Here is a 22315-nt window from a genome sequence, read left to right as displayed (position 1 = left end):
GCAAGACCTCACTGAGGATATGCATTTAGAATAAAAGCCAAAGGACGAGGAACAGACATTAAATGTCAGAAATGTTGGCAGAGATACACCCCAAATGGAGCCTTCAAAGGCACAAGTAGCTTATCATAGGAGGTTGGATAAGCTGGGAAGAAGGGATGAGTACAAGTGACATCATGTATGGGACACTAAAAAAAATTTTAATCTAAACTGAAACAAAACTGGAAGTCAAGGAAGAGTTTTTTTTTTTTTAAAGAAGTAACATGACCTAATTTACAATATGATCTGATGTTTTTCCCCAAGTTATCAGAATTGTCTTCCAATTATTCTTCTGCTTCAAAATGTTCCTGAATGAAGTTAATCATGAGATGTGTATTTTCTATGGGTTTGCTCTAGGGAACGCTGGTTTGCCTTCACTGCCCCAGGATAAGCGCTAAGAGCCTTTCTGAACTTTCTGAAGTCATCTCTCCTCCTTTCTTCCTGTCATGTCCGGTAACGCCAAAATACAGGGTTTGGGATGGGATTCTGGATGGGGGTGCATTCTCTATTCTTCCCTCTTTGCACATACTCCTGCCTTTTACTACATCATCTGTAACAATTTCATTGACAAGTATACAAACCCAGAGGACCAGACCTCTGAAACGTGCCGGAGGAATTAGCCAGGATGAATGGCTTCTTTGGCGTTTTCTCCATGCCTCAATTGCTCTCTATTGTAACACATCACAACTGGATTAATTTTAGGTCTGTCTCTCCCACTAGAATTCTAGGTGATCAATAGAGAAAAACAGTAGCTCATCTTGAATATTTTGGGGCCTTATTCATTCACCAGAGCTGGTACTTTATAAATGGCAGTTATAAAGGAGAAAAATAAAATAGTAGACTTGAAGAATGAGATTTTAAAATAAATTTCTCCAATTGGCAACAAGCATTATTGTCACTGAGTGGTAGAATGCTTGCTCTCAGATACCATGGGTTCAACCCTCTTTACCACAACAGCAACAGTAATACACACTGTTTTCACATCTGGAGTACTTTAATTCTGTTAACTCAATCACATAGTCTAATATGGTTCTGATCATTACAAAGTGACAATAACTTGTAATGACTAACCAAAAGGGAAAAAATCTACTAGGGCAAGAAGATTATGCTTGAATTTTAAAAAATCCTCAGGTGTGTAATAAATTTCTAACTAATTATGGTCCTGAAAAGTAATTTCACATACTCACCATTCTTAAGCAATTCTGAGGAAATTCTACTGAGGAGAAGTTTTTGACGTAATTGTAGAACTTCAGCTTCTAAAGCTTCAACTTTTGATTTCCATTTGTTGTCCTGCTGGGTCACCAGGGTGGCAAGGTGCTCAGTGTATTCTCTGATGCTTCTGTCCGCTGGTTTTGAATGGATAATTGCCAATGCCACTGCCAGCTTTGACGTTTTCAAATACCATGTCTGAATATCCATCTTCGTTTTTGTCCCTATTGTACGAATAAAAAAAAGTTACAACATTTCCTTTTAACTTTAGAAGTGTGTTTTATTTGAACAAAATCGATCTTTCGGAGTAGTGCTAATTAAAAAGCTTATATTATAAATCAGTTCCAAGCAACAGTAACAAAATTCTCAGGAACTAAAAATTAACATGACATCTGACGGGCTTCCACAGTCTGCTTTGGCATGTCTATTGCTGTCCTGGTCAACTCATGTTTAAGTAGTCATAGTAGCGAGACTCTCTGCCTGTAGTCTCTGACATTCCTTGGAAACAATCTCAGAGGCAGCAGCCAGACACAAGGAACTACAGGAATGGAAGGAATACGGAGAGTGGGAGGAACAGTCTTCCCCAGGGAAGGAGACAACAGCTAGTTATCCAATCTTAATGGTCAGCCCTGAAAACATACAGATGAGTAACATTATATAAGTTGAACAGGCTGTATGTAGCAATATGTATATGTATAAACATGCAACAAGTAAGGAATAGGAGGGCATAAATCAAAAACAGAGCAAGGAGGGGTACATAGGAAGGTTTGGAGGGAGAATGGAGAAGGGAAAAATAATGTATTTTATAATCTCAAAAAATTAAAGTAACAAAAATCTCTTAAATATTTGTGTTGCTGAAGTCATTAGACTCCTGCTCTTCCAACTGTTCCAGCAGCTGCCAAGAGTTTACTTTTCCAAAGCATTAACACTTCACAGTCTTGCAACCTGAATGAAGTTAAAGGGAGAACACAATGCCTAATCAGCTTAATTCCATCACCTCTACTGAAGGCTACATACTTTGCGGCTTCTACTGTATTTTAAAACTACCAAAGAGACTTTGACCATAAAGCATACTATAAAAATGTTTGCTGAGTAGTTAAATAGTACAGTAACTGGTCATGCCTGCAGTGCCCACTTCCATGTGCATGCATTGAGCCATATGCAGAGCAAAGCCATTTGAATAAAACCTTGCACCTATTCTGAACATGTACAGATTGTTTTCCTTGTTGTTTCTTAATACCATGCAACAACTCTGCATGGTATTCACATATTTAGGTATTGCATACAAGAGATATGCATAGATTACATGTGAATAGTAAACCATTTTACATAAAAGATTTGTGCATTTGCTTATCTTTATATTTGAGAGGCTCCAAGAACCCCTTTCCTCAAAGTTCAGAGATGACAATGCAATGTTGCAAAAGCTCAGAGTCTAGTTACAATATTGATCCTACAAACATAGTTTCACATTCATTATACCCCATATTTTGTTAACTTCAATTTTTTCAGGCCTTTGCTGAACTGCAGTAGGGCTGAACTGCCCATGTTCTTTCCCAATCATATCTCTGCTAATGAATTTTCACCAATTATGATGCCCCAACTCCCTTATAGCAGCCTAAGGCCTGTCTGGATCCTTCCTGGATAACCCAAAGGCCACTAGTTGCAGTGCACTTTTAAGATGATCTGAGAATTAATGAAACTCCTGAGATTCACCCCCACCCAGAACCACATGAGCCTATCTGATTTCCTGCCACTGGGGAAAAATTGGCACTCTGTGACAAGTACCCTAAAACTAACATTCTCTCTCTCTCTCTCTCTCTCTCTCTCTCTCTCTCTCTCTCTCTCTCTCTCTCCGTGTGTGTGTGTCTGTGTGTCTCTCTCTGTGTGTGTGTGTGTGTCTGTGTGTCTCTCTCTGTGTGTGTGTGTGTGTGTCTGTCTGTCTGTGCTCCTGAGTGTCTATATATGAGGAGATGAACATATATGTTTGTGCATGTACATAGGGAACTCAGAAATCAGTGTTGAGTTTCCTCTTTACCAAGTTTCCACTTATTTTTTGAGGCAAAGTCTGTCTTACTGACCCAAGAATCTTACTCATCAGTTAAACAGGCTGCATGGAAGGCTCGGGGATCCTTTTTTCTCTGCCTCCGCAGCAGTACTATTATAGACACACACACACTATCAAAGCTGCTTTTCAGATGAGTCACAGAAATCTGAACTAGGATCCTCATGTTTGTTAACTGAACAATCTCCCCAGCCCCTAGTGTTTCACTCTAAGTGTGATAAACACGAAACTCTGAATGCAATATGATCCTCACAGCACTACTTTTATATTGAAAATTGGGACTGACAATTGAATAGTTAAGTATATAAGGTCATGATTAAAAACTATTACTTAGTCAACAAAAATTACATATTAATAAAATTTTTATTTGGATGGAAAAGCATTAATGATATACTGACTGAGATACATGAGAACATGGAAATCCACAAAGAGTAAGAGCCCCAACTATATAAAAAATAGAAACACAAAAACTGTAAATTAGTACTTATGTGCAATTTTAGATTTATAGATTTTTTTCTATTTCATTTGTTTGTTATCCTATTATCAGTGATCATGTATCTCATTATATTTAAGTATTAAAGAATATATTTCCAAAATAAGAACAGGGTGACATTTTTGGAATCTTTCACCTCTACTGAATAAACACACAAGGACTATACTAGTGAGATAGAAATGCTAATTAGAATTATAGCCCCACTTATTTTAACATTGGCAACAGCCATCTCACTTGCTGGCTCATCCTCCATCTGCTGTATCATGAATAGAGCTAAGGGCTCTGACACTTATTAATCTCAGAGAAGCATCCTGCATGCAGATCAGACACATGGATGATCCTCCCTGAAGAAGTAACCTTGCTTGTATATTTAACAATATTGACACCCTATACACACACACACACACACACACACACAAATCTATTTAATATTGTTTTTGATAGAAAAAACTTATCAAATACAAATGTGTATAGTGGGGCAGATAGCCTAGAAAGAAAATATAATTTGGCAAGACAAGAGTGAAAAGGTCCCTGATCATAAAAGCAAGCAAATTCACAAAATTATGCAGAAATAATTAATTAAAGTCATTTGATTGACTACATACTGTGACTTTTAGTCTTTGTATGAGATTTGTCTTTCAACAATGCTATTGGTCCTGAGGAAAAAAAGATGAAATTACAACTTGTTTGGTTTGTTTCTAGCTCAGGTTCTGAACATTAATTAGAATTGAATCACAAATGAGCAGAAATGATTTTAATAGAAATCTCTGGTATAGAGTTGTAGACTATAAATCAAACTGAGAACACATACAGACTATAAACTACAAACAATCAGACTGGGTTCCTAGGGTGTGTGGAGGGGGCAAGGAGGGGAGAAGAGGAAAGAATTGTGTCTTTTTTTTTTTAATTTTAGAGCAGCCATACAAATGTATCTGCCCCAAAATTTTATGAAAAAAAGGAAAGAAGTACAGGCTTCTATGACATGTGAAATATATATTTGGCCTTTGTCCCCAGACTTTGATGCAAAGCTACTAACTCCTTTAGATTAGAAATTCCTCAATGGCAGAGTATACTTTTGTTCTAATAAGGTAACTTCTACCATGTCTCCAAATGGGAACTGAGTCCCAGGAAGACCAAACCATAACTAGATAGTTGGAATTCTCATGACCGACTCCCACCTCAACTTCAAGGAAAGTAGAGACAGATGATTTAGATAATGGGGACATGTGTTTACTGAATGACACATCGAGCAATAAATAAGAAAAAAAACCTGTAAACAACGGAGAGTGGACAACTTCCAGGCTACTAAGCACATGCAGATGATAGGAGTACGCTGCACACAAAATGAGTATCACCGTTTTGTATATTCCACAACACAGAGACCATTAGAGTCTCTCCCGTGAGGTTGTTCCTGACACGGATCTTTTGTGGCAAACTCTAGGACGCAGATTTCCTTTCTGATTAGTAGATTGTGAAATCCCTTCTTCACATGTACAGAGCACAGGCAATCTGAAGACCTTGCTTGCATCAGGCACCTGAGCTTGTGGTCGTCTTTGTAAACTGGGCCGGGACATCCATGCAGTCTAACATTGTCCTTGGTCACAAAGTTCAGAAATGATCTGAACTGTGGAACACGCCATTGGGATGTGGGGAATTAGAGAATTTGTTGTTGTAACTGAAAAGTACCTTAGCTTCCTAACTATATTCAGAAAGCCTTTTAAAATTCAATTTATACGGAAATAATTATAGTAAATAATTAAAATGAACATTTAATGTTCCCCAAGCAAGTCTTTAGTGTCTTTGAATTCTCAGCAGTTTGAAATATAAAGTTTTATATTTGTGTTATACATTACATTAAATGGGATTTTTCCACTTGGGAGAAGCTTTTATCATAAAAAATTCTCCACTGAGCTGTGGAATACTAATCTGGTAGATTCCTATTACCCTTGGATTCTGTACCTGGCAATGAATGCTATTGTCAAAATGGTTTCTGCAATTCTACTAGCGCTCTTCTCCATAAAGAACTGTAATACGAGATTAACAACCAAAACTGCTGAACTATCCAAACTGATTTGAAGTATAATCCAAGATTCTGGACTTGCTTAATTTCCAAGAACACTAATGAAAATTCTATTATAATAAAAGCCACAACTCGCTCCTCTATGACATTGATGAGAATTTAAAATAGATAATTACAAACAAGAGTCAATCTTTAATATGTTCTAAGAATCCACAAAAAGGTTAAGACCTTTTTCCTTGAAGTGTCAGTGTCTGGTTCTTTTGCTCTGAAAGCATATAATTTCTCACAAGCATTATACAATCCTAAAATTATAACTGTATAAATGGTGTGCATGATGCATGGAACAATTAAGGCTGGATTTCTGCTCTTTGTATGAGCAGGAAAAGAAGACGTCTGTAAATCTTCATTCATGCCATATGAAGAATGGCATCTAATAGTAATTCATAGGGGTTCTGTAGTCAACAAGAAGCATTGTCTACGCCTAGACATTCTCTTTTCAGCCAGTCTCAGAGCTAGTCCCATGTGGTGGGATTAGCAATGTCAGTTACCTGCTTGTTCTGCAGTTTAAATTCTTCACATCCTGATTGTAGCCCCCTCCCTCATTCCCTCCTGAAGCCGCCGCCCTACCTCATCTCCTCTCCTTCCCTTCCTTAGTCTCTTCCCCTAATATCTGACCTCAACCTATCAAGTCTCATCTGTATTAGCTGTAACCTCTTCCTCTATAGCCTGGCATGGCTGTCTTGCCAGGGGGAAGTGATCTAAATTCGGTGGCCAGAGTGCATGCCTAAAGTAGTCCCTACTCTCCAAGCGTGGGATCCACAAGGAGACTGTGCTACTACATCCAAGGTCTTCATTCCTACCGCAGACAGACAGAATTCTGCTTACAAACAATTCTGCCTGCTTGGATTCAGGCAGAGTAGATGGCCAAACTCTGCCAAGACAAGGTAAGCAAGTCCTCAATAGTTCCTGCCTCATAAATATGTCTGTCAGATATATTGGGCCAGAAGGCTGAAGAAGATGCTCCAATGTTATAGAGAGTTTGGGGTGACTATTCAGGTAGAAAACTGTCTCTGTCATCTTTTCATTTGAAAAGCTACTAACCTGTACTCCTGGCATACTCAGATAATCAAGTTTGCTCCTTCTCAAGTCTCTAAGGGAGTTGAAGACCAGGTAGCTTAATTTTACAATGAAGCTTAGTTGTCTAGGGGTTAAGATGTTTTTAGGTCTAGATAGGTGTTTTATGTTGATAATGACAATATGTGATGGAGATTGATTTACATTCAGAAATTTAGATGCACCAAGATAGGAAAGATGTCTTCTTCAAGGCTGTCAAATACGAATAGCCAAAACACTAAGAATGTAACATTGAAATAATTCCTGATTGTGTCCTAGTTCTTCTTTCCATAGGTAATCTATTGTATATATGTGCATGAAAATATCAAAGAACTAATAAAAATAATACGCATGTCAAAACATTTCAATGTACACTACATATATATGAGTATTAATTATAAGTTCAAGTGTCATGTACGGGATATTCATCCATTATGAGATTTACAAAAATAAATGGAAGTGAACTTCAGGAATAGAAAATGGAAGAAGGGTTTAGAATGAAGCTGCAGAGCTTTATGCCGGTCTTCTCGTGCCTGCATCACTCACCACCTCAATACATAGCAGAATCACAGCTATTCATATATAGTGTTAAGTCACAGGTAACCTCTAAAGGAGAAAGATTTTATCTGCTGTGAGTTCTAAAAGAAATACTTGATCCTCCAATAAAACAATTAGAAGACAGTGATAAAGCATTTCTGAAATCACTGAGATGAACATAATCAGACAACGTAAAAATAGGAAAAAAAATACCTATGAACCATGATAGGAAAATAGGCACTTATCAAATATCAATGTTGGGTCAGCATAGCACAGGGAATACCAGTCATTATGAGATTTTAAAAAATAGTTAGTTCACTAAAGTTTAGACAATGTCACAATTTAATTTTTGCATTAGATCCAGCTGACAAATTTACTAATTATTGTTATAGTTTCAGCACTAAGTGACTATGAAGTATTCAGCAGATTAGCATCATGGGAAGTCTTACATAAGAGGATCAGGAGTTACTCAAGATTTCAACACTGTCTACTTTAATTATTAAGGCAGCTTTAAAAACCTTTTTAGTGGAGTCTTGGTGATGAGAGGTTGGTAAAGATAAAACAACAGCATTTCAGTTTTCTTTTTTCTTTCTTTCTTTCTATTTCTGTTCCAGTCCCATCAAAACAAACCAACTATAATTTTTGACACACACACACACACACACACACACACACACACACACACACACACACACACACATAACATGTTACCTAATCATAGACTTTGTCTAAAAGCCTCCTGATACTGGTTTTGTTTTTTATGCCCTCACTTTCTCCTTCGAATTCCTTCTTTGTCATAGTGTGTATTTTCTTTGAACTTTTGCAGAAACACACATGGAAAAGATGTCTCACAAACACTTTATAAATTTCTAAAAAGCACACTGCTTAGACACCAAATCATATACCATATCACCAAAGATCCTCATAGACCCATAAAAGGAAACAGGTTCAGAGGGTTGATACTTACATGAATTTGATAAAATAGTTTAAAAGAATTATCAGTGCCTGTCAAGTGCACTGCCATTTCATAAGATGAAATAGGTATAAACCTGAAAATATAACCAATATATAAACCCACCTTAATTGTAAGCTGCATTAAACACCTGAGAAACGACATGAAATATAGCTATGCAGCTACACAACTGTATAACTCAAGTACACAAACCACACAAATTTGTATTATTTCAAAGCTATATTCTAGATCTGACAAAAACTACACATCATAAAATGAAGAGACTATGCAGGACACAGACTAAAGAAACAGCCAGGGGAAGTGGCAGAGCACTTCCCCCGTCCCAGTAGAGATAGGCAGTGGCTCCAAAGGAGCAGCTAAGCCAGGTCTTCATCTTTAAAGGATAAAGGACTAGAGGGATGATGGAAAGCCAAGTCTCCAGCAGTGTACAAGTATGGCCAATTCCAAATAAGGTCCATTTTATAAATACTGTATTACCAAAAAGAAACAAACAAACAAAAAACAAAAACAAAATGTTCTATTATTGTGACACCTACTTTAACTTTATTTCTGTATAATCTGAGGATATGAACTCAAGATAAACAGTAGGAACCATACAGAAACATTTCACTTAGTACTCATTTTAACTCTGAAAATATGGTCTGCTCTTCTGAAAGCTCAGGAAGACTACTACCAATTCCTGGTGGCAATTGACAGTGTTTCATGGCCTCTTTCGGGCCTTCATTTTTCTAGGACAATCTAATGCCTTTTCCCTTCATGGGTTCATATGTTAAACCAAGCTAAATGACAACTCTGGTTTCACAACCCTAAGAAACAGAGATGATAAACATTAAACATCCATATATGTTAATTGCTACACCACTCACCAAAGCTAAGAAGTAGAAACTTGCCTAGCTGTCTATCAACAGCAAATGAACAAAGAAAATATGCACACACACACATAAGCACACACATATAAGCACACACACACATACACACAGACAAATGTGTATACTACAGGCACAAATGGATTTTTTCCGGCTGTAAAAGAAAATGGAACCATGATATTTCATGTAAAGGGTTGGAAATAAATTAGATTTAGAAAGATACTGATATTTTCTCATATTCAATGCTAGACTTAAATGTATGCGTGTGTGTGCACATTCATGCACATGCAAGCATCTGTGGCTGAGAGCATGGTCCCAAAAGAAGATTAAAAAAAACCATGAGAGGGGCGAGGTCTTGAGAAAGGGGGGAGACAGAGGGAAAAACGGTAAGAAAATGTGTGTACCACAAAAGCAGAACAATGGGCTGGACAGAGCGGAGAAGGGGAGGGCAGCAATCGTCAGACAGAGTGGAGAAGGAGAGGGCAGCCAGAGGCAGGGAGTGGGACAGAGGGAGGACAGAGGGAGGAGAGCAGATTCTAACCATGTACAATGGCATTAGTATTTGTGTCACACTATGTTACATTAATGGGCTTACTACTTTTGCGTGATAAAATAACTGATTTTTAAAGAGGAAAGCATGCTCCGAGCACAGAAAAGAAGGAAATGAAGTTATGCACAACCTATGCTAATAAAGTTGAAAACTTAATATCAAGTGAATAAATGTTGTACAAAATATATTAAAACTGACTAACAGAAACAAAACATTTCAGTCTGCACCAGCTAAGGGCGTTGGCTTCTTATTAAAAACATTGCCACGCTCAAAGAGCGCATGTCCTCGCAATTCTGCAGCTGAACTCTAACAAAACAGTAAGAAGCAACTGTCAAACATTTACCCTAAAGTTCTCTAAAGTATAAGGAACAAGATACATCTTAACATTAAAAAAAAAAAACAAAAGAGCATAATCTATAATATTTACTTAACAATGCTGTAAAAACCTCAAATGAAAAGAGTCTTACATAAATCATAAACTGGGATTCGAAAAGTCGCTTAGAAACTATTAGAAAATCAAAACCATCATCACAAAGTTTTCTTCATGAATATAGGATTAGCTTAATACTCCAAAACCAGCACTACAGTTCAAAATAATAACAAAATAATTTTAAAATCAAGATTCTATCACAAAACCTTCAAAGCTCTGAGACTCATATATTAAAACATTTTCTTGGCACAAACACGCACAGAATCCTTTGGAAGGAAAGAGAAAAGGCTCTAAAGCTGCACCCTTTGCAGTAACAGGCATCGACAAGAAGCAGAAAACGGTGATGAAAGCAGCAACAGGTTGTCTACTCTGCATTTCTGCTGGTAATAGCATAATCAAACAGATAAGGATGTAAGTATTAGAAAGGATTAAAATTATCTTTAAAAATATCCTTATCGATATTGATGTGATTGTCTCTGAAAAAAAAAAAACTAATGAATCTTAATGCCTTCAGAATTTTTGAGGAAATATATTAAGGCTACAAGATAATTGAGAAAAAAAATCAACTTCCTTACATATGCAAATCTTAATAAAACAACTTAGAATAAATTCAACAATAGATAAGTGAGATAAAGTTCCAAATCAAGTAAGAAGTTCTTTAGTCATGGCTTAGAAAACATTGGTGAGATATAAAATCTACACCTATACACATAATTGTAACCAAAATTCCAGTCAACTCACTATAGAATTAATAAACCAATTTCAAACTTAAATCAAGGGTAGACATCACAGTACTCCAATTGCTTGGAAGTCAGAGGCAGGAAACTCACTGCAAGTTCAAAGTCAGCCTAGTTTACATTGAGAGTTCCAGGACAGCCAGGGCTACATAGTGAGACTCTGTCTCAAAAACAATTAAGAAAATATATTGGCCAGCCATGGTAGTGCACGCCTTTAATCCTAGCACTCAGGAGGCAGAGGCAGGCAGAGGCCAGCCTGGTCTACAAAGCAAGTCTAGGACAGCCAAGGCTACACATAGAAAAACTGTCTAAAAAGACCAAAAAGAAAAAGAAAAAAGAAAAGAAACTATATGGGCACACTGGCACATGCCTTTAATCTCAGCATTTAGGAGGCAAAGAAAGGCAGAACTTTGTGAGTCTGAGGCCACCCCGGTCTACATAGTGAGTTTCAGGACAGCCAGAGCTACATAGTAAAATTCTGTCTCAAAAAACAGATAATAAACTGGCATGGTGGTGCAGCACTGAGGAGGCAGAAGCAAGAAGATCTCTGTGAGTTCAAGGCCAGTCTGGTCTATATAGAAAGTCCAGAACGGCTAAGGCTACAAATGGAAATCCTGTTTCAAAAAAAGAAAAAACAACTAATAAATTAATTTACTAAATTAAAAACAAAGTTCTATCAAAATAAAATATGTAATAGCCAAACTAACATGAAAATATCAACATTGGGAAACTCAAATTACTTAAAAAGAAACTTTAGACACACACACATTTTAAATTAGGCACCACTGACTATAATAGTATAATACAGACAGAATAAATAGCCCAGTGGGATAAAACACAGATTTCAGAAACAAACTTAATATAAAGAATGATCTATATATATATAGAGAGAGATGAATGCTTAATAAATCCAAGAGTATTCAGAATTGTGAGTGTCTTGAGCAATAGATTCCTTACCCAAAACGTCTTATCTAAATGAAATATCTAGTTTGAATAGTAAATTTATGCATATAATACTAATGGTAGCACAGTAAATGTTGCCTTGTAGTAATTAAGTAATCCTAAGCAATATTTTAATTGGGTGTGACAGGCTAATTTTGACTCTTCAACTTAAAAAATGATCATTATTAATATTTTTATCTTAAGTATTTGAAATGCTTTGTAGAACATATTTAACTCAAGTTTTATTTTGACATTATGGAAGTCTTTTAAAATCAAAACAGAACATAAACGATAGTAGAGAAAATGATAAATATCGCCTCATAAAATTGTCAGACTTTTGCTTGGCTTAGTGGCACTCGCCTGTAATCCCAGCACTTGGGAGGCAGAGGGAGACTGATCTCTGTGACTTCCAGGCCAGCCTGGTCTACAAATTGAGTCAAGGAAACCCAAGGATACACAGAGAAACACTGTCTCAAAAAAAAAAAAGAAAAAAAGAAAAAAAAAGTCAAACTTTTCTGCATTGAGTGACCATAAAACCAAAAAAAAAAAAAAAAAAAAAAAAAAAAAAAAAAGAAAGAAAGAAAAAGAAAAGAAAAAAAAGAAGAAGCCATGATCTAGCTAAATACATTCTCAATACTTAGATTTTAATAAATGATTAATATTCATAATATCAAAAGAATACCTATAAGTCAATAGGGAAATTAAAACATATTAAAACAAGTAGGCACTACATGGGAAAAAGCTATTCATAAAAATAGTATGTGAACACAGAAAAGACAGACATAAAGTTGATAGAGAAATGTTCATGTGTTTTCACTTAGTTGTATATAACAAAAATTATCTATAACCTAAATATTTACTAATATGTATATGATTATATGTAAACAAATTGATATATTTAGATGAATAAATTTAAGTTGTGAAAAATAAATGAAATAGAACTACACATTAAAATAAGTGAATTTTGATTTTAAAAAGTCATCAAATGCAGCATTATGAAATTAATATAAAGAACTTTATTGTCTTTTTTGTTTTTGTTTTTGTTTTTTTGAGACAGGGTCCTTCTGTATAGCCTTGGCTGTCCTAGACTTGCTTTATAAACCAGGTTGGCCTCGAACTCACAGTGATCCGCCTGCCTCTGAACTTTATTGTCTTAAAATACAATCATATGCAAAACATAAATGAAAGTGTAGGTGATAAAAATTCAAATTTAAAATACACAGACTGCTCTTCAGCTCATTGCATGGCTCTGCACCTTGACCTCAGGACCTGCCTACCTCCATAACAGGTAGACTATAACCCAGGCTGAGAAGAAAACAAGGAAAAGTGTTCGGTCTGGATCACAATGGGACAGTGTTTTCCCACGAAGAGTAAATGAGTCCTTCAGCATCTACTGGGCTGGATTTGAACATATGAACTACATGGATTTGTTTTTCAGATTCCTAAGACTTCTCAGAACTCACCCTGCCACATATATGCTGATAACACATTAGAAAGGCAGTATTTCTGATGTGAGCCAGTTACCACATCAAAAGTATACACACGTTTGAACTTTTTTTTTTTTCAGGTTTCTTGTTTTATTTTTTCTTTATTTTTCTTAAATTAATTTATTCTTGTTACATCTCAATGGTTATCCCATCCCTTGTGTCGTCCCATTCTTCCCTCCCATTTTCCCCTTATTCCCCTCCCCTATGACTGTTCCTGAGGGGGATTTTCTCCCCCTGTATATGCTCATAGGGTATCAAGTCTCTTCTTGGTAACCTGCTGTCCTTCCTCTGAGTGCCACCAGGTCTCCCCCTCCAGGGGACATGGTCAAATGTGAGGCACCAGAGTACGTGAGAAAGTCATACCCCACTCTTCACTCAACTGTGGAGAATGTTCTGTCCATTGGCTAGATCTGGGTAGGGGTTTAAAGTTTACCGCCTGTATTGTCCTTGGCTGGTGCCTTACATTTGAACCTTTTTAAAAAGCATTTTCAAAAGCCTTTAAACATAAAGAAGATAAAAAAAAATCCTTACCGGAACCTACACACCAAAACCCACAACATGTTATGGTAGATAGCTGAAAGTATAAGGTGAAGTCGGCCTCTTCTGGGCAGCTTTCTCTAACAGGTTAACCCTAGTGCTGCCCCCTGACCCCAGTGTTGCTGGAGTATACAACACCATTTTGGGGTCATAATCAATTACCATCAACATTATCTTTTTGTGCAGTAGCATTAACCTCCTTGAGGTGAAGACTACCTTAACACCCAAAAATTGTAAGTAGGAAGATATACCCAACTAAACCAAATAGAAGGCCTGAGCCACAGAACTCAAACTGTGTCGTACATTCTGAGTCAGCTCTTCAGATGTCTCAGAGAAATCTCTGCCCCTTCCTTAACACAGCATATGAAACAAACATATTTGTATGTTTTATATAAAATTATTTGTATATAAATGTATATTTTATTATATTATATTTAATACTTTTTATATCTATTATATATTATTTTATTATATATTATACTTAATTATTTATATATATTTATATTTTGTATAATGTATATATTTTTATATATGTAATAGTTACAATAATCTTATAGATTGTTTCTAAATAAACAATAACTCATGATTATTGAAGGCATTAGTTGCCAAGCTGAAGGATGTGAGTCAAATCAGAGACCATATGGTAGAAAGAGAGAACTCCCTTGAGTTGCTATCTGATGTGACACTTGTGTTGTGTTGTGTCCATGTATGCACAGAGATATATATACATAAAATGAAGGCTTTAAGTTACACTGACAGCTGGCATCTGCAGCATCAGCAGCATTGGCAGTGCTCTCCCTACTACTGTCAGAGCCACACTATGATGCTACTTTTTATCTGGGAAAGAGAAAGCTATCTGAGAAGTTTTCTTAACTACGTAATTCCTTACTTTTGCTCTTCCTTATTTATCCATTCAGCCATTATGGCAACCAGTCCTCCCTACCCCTTAACACCAATCAGTGAACCCAAATCTAAATCACAGCTCTTTGTGTAATACAAGGAACAGTTACTCACATTTATTCCCAAATGTTCACTCCCAAGCAATGGTATCTGTTAGTTTAACAAATGCTCCAGTCGCGATTGTTGGGATTAAGATTTATACTGAAATTATATTCCCAGTGAAATCATTTTAATTCTGATATACTTCACAAAATATTTCAAGATATTTTATAATTACATCATAAATATATACTATCCTAAAATATATAGCCTTCCCTTTCAGATAGAAAATGGAATGTTAATATAGAGCACATCCTCTGCCTTGCCAGATGTATCTGCAAAGCATTAATGATGATAGATTCTCAACATACTGCTGAAAGCCCCCTTGTTATTAAAACATTTCCAAACACATTAAAAAATAACTTTTAAGTAGCCGCAAGTGTTTTACAGCACTTTGACCAATCACAGTTCGGCAGATAGAAATTCAGAATGGCCTGACAGAGCACAAACGACTGGCAGCATCATTTGATCTCTGAAGATGTCGAAACATTCAATAACCATAACCACATGTGTCAATAACTCACAGGTCTAGAGTCAACTATGAAGGCATGGAAAGCACAGCTGTCTCTTATTTTCCAACTGCATCTCGACACCTTTTAACTACAAAGAAATTCTTTGCTGTTCACTCTGCCAATAGACAGATAACCTGTTAAAGTGAGATGTTCTGCTAACTTTAGTTGGTTTCTTCCATTAAGGCCAGGCACTCAGCCATCTGCTGTGCATGACAAAGCAGCAATCTGTTAGGAACCTGTCCTTTCTCTCAGTGACCACATCCTGTATTCACCTTCTGGAAATAAACAAAGTTTTCTCAGGACTCAAGGAGTGTTTCCTAAAATCTACCCACCGGGAAACAGACAGTCTAGCGCCCCCAAAACAGTGGTTTTCAGCCTGTGGGTAGTGACTCCTTTGTGGGGATCAAATGTACCCTTTCACAGGGCTTACCTAAGGTCATCAAAAATACAGCTACTTGTATTACGATTCATAACAGTAGAAAACAACTATCACTATGAAGTAACAGCAAAAATGATTTTATGGTTGTTGGTCACCACAACATGAAGAACTCTATTAAAGGGTTGCAGCATTTGGGAAGTTGAGAACCACTTCCCTAGAGTCTACACTTCAACAAGTCCATCTATTCTCACCTATCTTCAGTTACTGGGTGCCCCCAAAAAAATTAATGAAGAAATATCCTACTATATGAGGCTGTGATCACTTTCAGGGACAAAAACAAACAAACAAACAAACAATAGTAACAAAACCCAAATAAACATGTATGACACACTGTCAATCAAAGAAACAAGATGAAAAGCTACAAAGGGAGTAATAAATTTTTTTTTTTTAAAGTCAGCATACGTTTACCCACTAACGGATGACTTTGGGCTTCTAAAAGATAAACCAATGCTAAAGTTCATTCTCATCATAACCTGTATAGTAGAATTTTACTATTTAATACTCAACACCAGAAAATGTGAGACAGGCAAATATTTTGTCAGATAACATTCCTGGGTCAAAGGGAAATTAACTGACCAATAAGTGTCTGAAATTGAAAGATGAAAAGAAAAAGTAACAGTTTCCGGTTGTACATTTTCTTCTGCTAAGAAGACGGGGAAGGCTGGCAAGATGGCAGATAAAGGAACTTGCCATGCAAGTCTGGCAGCCTGAGCTCAGTGCCTAGAAATATGTAAACAAGAGCAGAGAGAACAGACTACACAAAGTTGTCCTCTGGCCTACACACAGAGAGACACATATTAATAACAACACTGATTTATTTCTATTACTATTAATTTGAAAACTTAGAATGTGAGCAGCATCTCTCCGTGAGCTCTTTGGCGTGCACAGCACCCTGAAATGTAAGTGTGACGGCAATGCATTAATTCACTTAACGCATGCCTGTTGGCCGCATACTGCAGCCTCAAGCCCTTGAAGACTGTGGCAGTGACGGAAACAGGTAGACCACTTAGTGCTTTCATTCAAACAGGAGGAGACACTAAGAAAATAAGCAAAGTGTACATATTTCATATTGCGATAAGTAGCTACAAACATCTCAGATAAAATGAATAGTAAGACAAAAATTGTCCCAATTTTAACAAGTCATCAGGAATGACCCCAATTAACAGATGAATTCCTAGCAGAGATGCAAAAAGAAGCTCCACTGATAGGGAAGAACGTGGACATGCATACCTAGGAGAGGGCAGTGGAAACCTAGTGGCTGAGATGTAAGCAATGCTGTCCCAAGCACGGCTGGATTTTCCTCCCTAAGAATGCTACACCTAGACGTCCCTTAAGGGAAGAATAGATAAACTGTGGTGCAGTTACACAGTGGAATACTACACAGCCATTAGAAATAAGGAAATCATGAACTCTGCAGGCCAAGGGTGGAAGTAGAAAACATCATCCTGAGTGAGGTGAACCAGACCCAGAAGGACACACATGATATATACTCACTTACAAGCAGATTTTAGCCATTTAGTACAGGATAAACACACCATAATGCACAGACCCAAAGAAGATAAGTAACAAAGAAGATACAAGGGAGGATGCTTAAATCTCACTCAGAAGGGGAAATATAACAGACAGAGGTAGCGGTTAAAGAGAGAGAATGAGGTAGGAAAGGGAACGCAGAGAGAAATGAGGGTGGAAATCAGACCTGGGGAGAACAGGGTGAGAGGATAGAAGGCATGCAGAGAAATGGGAATCTGTGGGTGGGGGTATCTCTGTGACAAGCTGGAGACCTGAAGCAGAACAGGCCTCTACAGGGGACTATAGCTGAGACTCCTAGTACCAGGGGCCACAGAAACTCAAGAGGACACTATCTAACTAGACAAGACTCCTAGTAGGAGGAGGAGAACACCATCCTACCCACAAACATTTTGACCCAAGACTGACAGTGCCTATTAGACATGCAGGGATAAAGATAGAACAGATAGGACAGAGAATGAGGGAATGTCCAACTAATGGCTGGCCCAACCCAAGACCCACCCCATGGAAGAGAGCCAAGTCCTGACACCATTAACCATACTCTGCTATACCTGCAAACAGAAGCGTATTATAGCTGTCCTCTGAGAGGCTCCACCCAGCAGTGTTTCGAAACAGATGCTGAGATTCACAGCCAAACATCAGGCAATGCATAGGGAATCTAGTGGAAAAGTGTGTGGGCAGGGGGAGGATAAAAAGACCTAGAGGTGACAAGAGCTCCACAACCAACAGAGCCAACTATTCAGAACCTAGATGAGTCTGTGGAGTCTGAAGCCCCAATCAAGGACCATGCATAGACTGGACATAGGTCATCTACATAGATAGTGCCAATGGGCAGCTCAGGCTTCATGTGGACCCACTAGTAAGGGAAGTGGGGTTGTCTTTTGCATGGACTTCATTGTCTGTTGTTTTTAACCCTTTCCTCTTGATAGGACTGCCTTGCCAGGCCACAGGGTAAGAGGATGAACTCAGTCCTGATGCGACTTGATGGGTAGGGGGACTCCACTTTTTGGAGAAATAGAGAATGGGGAATGGGGAATGTGGAAGGGAGAGTGAGACTTGGAGGAGAGAAGGGAGGAGGCTCTGAGTAGGATATAAAGTGAATAAATAAATGAATTAATTTTTAAAAAATCCTGCACCCAAGCCAGCCGTAGTGGTGCATACCTGTAATCCCAGCACTTGGGAGGCCAAGGTAAGCAGATTTCTGTGAGTTCAAGGCCAGCCTGGTCTACAAAACAAGTCCAAGACAGCCAAGGCTACACAGAGAACCCCTGTCTCAAACAAACAAGGAAAACAGAGAGAGAGAGAGAGACAGAAAAAAGAGAGAGAGAGAGAGAGAGAGAGAGAGAGAGAGAGAGAGAGAGAGAGAGAAAGGAAGGGAGGGAGGGAGGGAGGGAAAGAATAAAAGAAAGAAAGAAACAAACAAAGAAAGAAAGAAAAGAAAAGAAAAGGAAAGAAAAGGAAAAGAAAGAAAAGAGTGCTACACCCAGATGGGGCTGCCGGGAACTCAGGTGTGGCCTTGGAAAGCTGCCAGGCAAAAGGGGAAGGACAGACATTCAGGATTTTTCCAGAAGCAGAACTAGAACCAACAGGTAGAAATTACAAGGAGACAAATTTCCAATAACCAGACAAATAAGCTATCTACTGATAAGAGCTGCCCAATAATAGAATGTGCAGTCTTGTGACGTTATGAAATTCCAATTACAGGAATTACTCAAGCAGAAGCTGAGCAGCCGTGTGCCTGAGATGGGGACAGATTTCAGCAATGCTATGAAAGCCATACAGTTTGACCACCATCTTTTCCAATTCTGAATCTGTAATTACAGAAGCATCCAACAAGTGCTACACGACAGTGAAAAGTTCCAGCTGCAAAGGCCAAGACCACGGTTAATGTGCAGGCTCTGCCACTCAAAACATGTGTTTGCTTGGTCTCCACAAGCCTGCTGCCTTCTAAAAAACTAAAGCAGATGATAGATGCTACCATACACTTCTGAGGAATATTGAGCAAGAAAACTCCCACAGAAGAGTTAATACAGCGCCTCGCTCATGGGAGGCATGTTAATGGATCAGTTACAATATGGATTTGTGTATCTAAGAGAACTATATAAAATATATACATGATGGGAATAAATTCATTTCTCTCTACTTTTAGTTTTTTGCTCAGCACAAAAAAGAGTAAAATGCTCCAAAACTGAACTCTTTCAGCATAATTATAATATATTATATTCACATGGTGATACTAAAATTGCAGAAATAATAAACGTCTATATATTTTTCTCAAATTTAGTCATATTGCAGTTATCTCTAACACAAGATAATTTTTTATGTTATATTTTAAAAGTTTGAGCCACCTTTTGAAACTTATGAAAAATCAGTGTAGCCTTCTAAGCTTTTGTAAAATTTAGTTATTATATGTTTATGTGTGTGTGTAATGAAAAATCAGTGTAGCCTTCTAAGCTTTTGTAAAATTTTATTCTTATATGTTTATGTGTGTGTATCTGTGTGTGTGTGCATGTGTGCATGTGTGCATGCATGCGTGTGTGTGCAGGCATGCACACACCATGGCACACTGGTGGAGGTCATAGGACAACACTGTGGAGTCAGTGCTCCTTCTACCTTTAGATGGGTCCTAGGGATGGAGCTAAGGTCATCGGGGTCATGCAGCAACCAGCTGAACAATTTTACAGAATGCATGATTTATTGGGACAATTGCTAACATTTGAGACCCTGACACATGCCTATAGTCCGAGCATTGGGCAAGCGGAGACAGGAGAATCCCTGGGGGCTTACTGGTCAGCCAGTCCAGCCAAATTGGCAAGCTCAAAGTTCACTAAGAGATCCTATCTACAAAAATAAAATAATAATAAAACAAAATAAAAACTGGACAGTGACTGAAGATCACTAGCCTCCACATGCTTATGCAACCATGTGTGCATGCATGTATGACACACACACACACACACACACACACACATACTCACACACAAATATAATACTTAATAATACCAATTTCTATCTTGAAACTTGGACAATATTTTCAACCAAGCTAATGCACTATGATATCTGGAGGGGGGTGTTGTTCATCTTTTCAAATTCATCAGCAAGCTCATTAAAATTGATCTTATTGCATAGTTATGCTAAAGAGGTGCTATAGTGACACTTTTTCAAAATCACACACTAGGAAATAAAGATACAGTTTGGGTTCACCACCTTTAATCTTTTTATACTGGGTACCAAGTGAACACCGTAAATTAGCATCTGGGCCACAAATAACTTTTTGAGTATATTTCAGGTATAATAAAATGTAACTCCAAAACCATGCTGTATATGCCATGAACTCCCAAGAGCTTCACTTCAGAAGGATGGTCTAGTATGTTAGCTAATAGCAGAATTAGACATCCAACACAGATACAAATGATACTGAAAGTCTGATTACCGAAGGATGGATCAATGTTTGGAAATTCCTTCTATATGCTCTGCACTCTCTTCTTATTCCCAAGTCTGCACTTGGTGGTAAAACAGCATAAAGTTCACTTTCCTACATCACTCTCCGAGGATTTGAATAGAGCAATCAAGCTCTCCCAGTGCAGCTTCTGTAGCCATCCCTCCCAACACCACAGCCTCCCTTCATCATGCCTGCCTCCTCTGATGAGTCTCTGATTGGGAAAAAAATCATATTCAGTGACATCCAGTACCAAATCTACGATTTAGTGATGAAGATAATCAGCTACAACTCTTGAACCTTTCCTCAATACCATCCAAGATGATATTAAGCCATAGGTCATCCTCGGCAATAGTTGGGGACTAAAGGAAAATAAGATTGGGAAAATGAGACCTTGAATGTCAGTTGGCAAAATGTGAACTTGCTACACTAGCTAGCTAGCAGATAGCTTAGCCTTCTGAGCAGAAAAGAGAAATAATCTAAGAATAAGTGCATTCTGCTTAGTAAGAAAAATTGCAGAGATGCCGACACTAGAAAGTAAAAGAATCTAAATGAGAGACGCATGGGAGAACAGCAAAATAAAAGGATCCAGAGGGTCCTAGAAATCTACAAGTAGAACAATATGATAGGCAGATTTGGGCCCAGGGGTCCCGCTCAAACTAAGGCACCAGCCAAGGACAATACAGGAGGTAAACTTTAAACCCCTTCCCAGATCTAGCCAATGGTCAGAATATTCTCCACAGTTGAGTGGAGAGTGTGATACGACTTTCTCACGTACTCTGGTGCCTCACATTTGACCATGTCCCCTGGAGGGGGAGACCTGGTGGCACTCAGAGGAAGGACAGCAAGTAGCCAAGAAGAGACTTGATACCCTATGAGAATATATAGGGGACGTAATCCCCATCAGGAACAGTCATAGGGGAGGGGAATAATGGGAAAATGGGGGGGAGGGAGGAATGGGAGGATACAAGGGATGGAATAAACATTGAGATGTAACAAGAATAAATTAATAAAAAAAAATAAAGAAAGAAAAAAAAAAGAATCTAGAAAGAGAACCAGGCGCACACAGCAAAAGTGTGCACAAAAAATGCTAGAAGCTCGGGAAGGTTGCTACCAGACTGGGCGGGACAAGTAGAGAAAGGCTCTACTGTGTCCACGAAGTGACGCACCCCAGTCAGAAGCACATACTAAAAGTATCAGAAAGTAAAAAATAGTTCAAAATAATGCTGATAAAATATTTACTCACGCAGCTTGAGCTTTTTATTTTTCCGTAATTCTTCACTGAACCTTAGGGTTTTTTTTCTTTTAATCAATGAATAGTAAAACAGGAGGTATACACATTCATAAGTGAAAAACTTCACTTCCCAACCATGTCCTATAACTTTGATTTTATGCAGCATCTGTCTT

General features: G+C 37.8%; 1 protein-coding gene across 1 annotated transcript in view; it reads right to left on the bottom strand.

Annotated features, from left to right (window-relative positions):
• Mei4 (meiotic double-stranded break formation protein 4) overlaps nt 1-22315 on the bottom strand; it is a 117699-nt gene that overhangs the window by 86046 nt on the left and 9338 nt on the right. Inside the window, exon 2 of the mRNA XM_051139965.1 lies at nt 1224-1469. Within this exon, the coding sequence (XP_050995922.1) occupies nt 1224-1455 (232 nt within the window). The 5' untranslated portion in view covers nt 1456-1469. The remainder of the gene's footprint in view (nt 1-1223; nt 1470-22315) is intronic.

The sequence above is a fragment of the Acomys russatus genome, chromosome 32 (genome assembly GCF_903995435.1).
Source record: "Acomys russatus chromosome 32, mAcoRus1.1, whole genome shotgun sequence".
Lineage (NCBI taxonomy): Eukaryota > Metazoa > Chordata > Mammalia > Rodentia > Muridae > Acomys > Acomys russatus.
The sequence above is the reverse complement of the archived record's forward strand: the minus strand, read 5'-3'. Positions and strand labels throughout refer to the sequence as shown.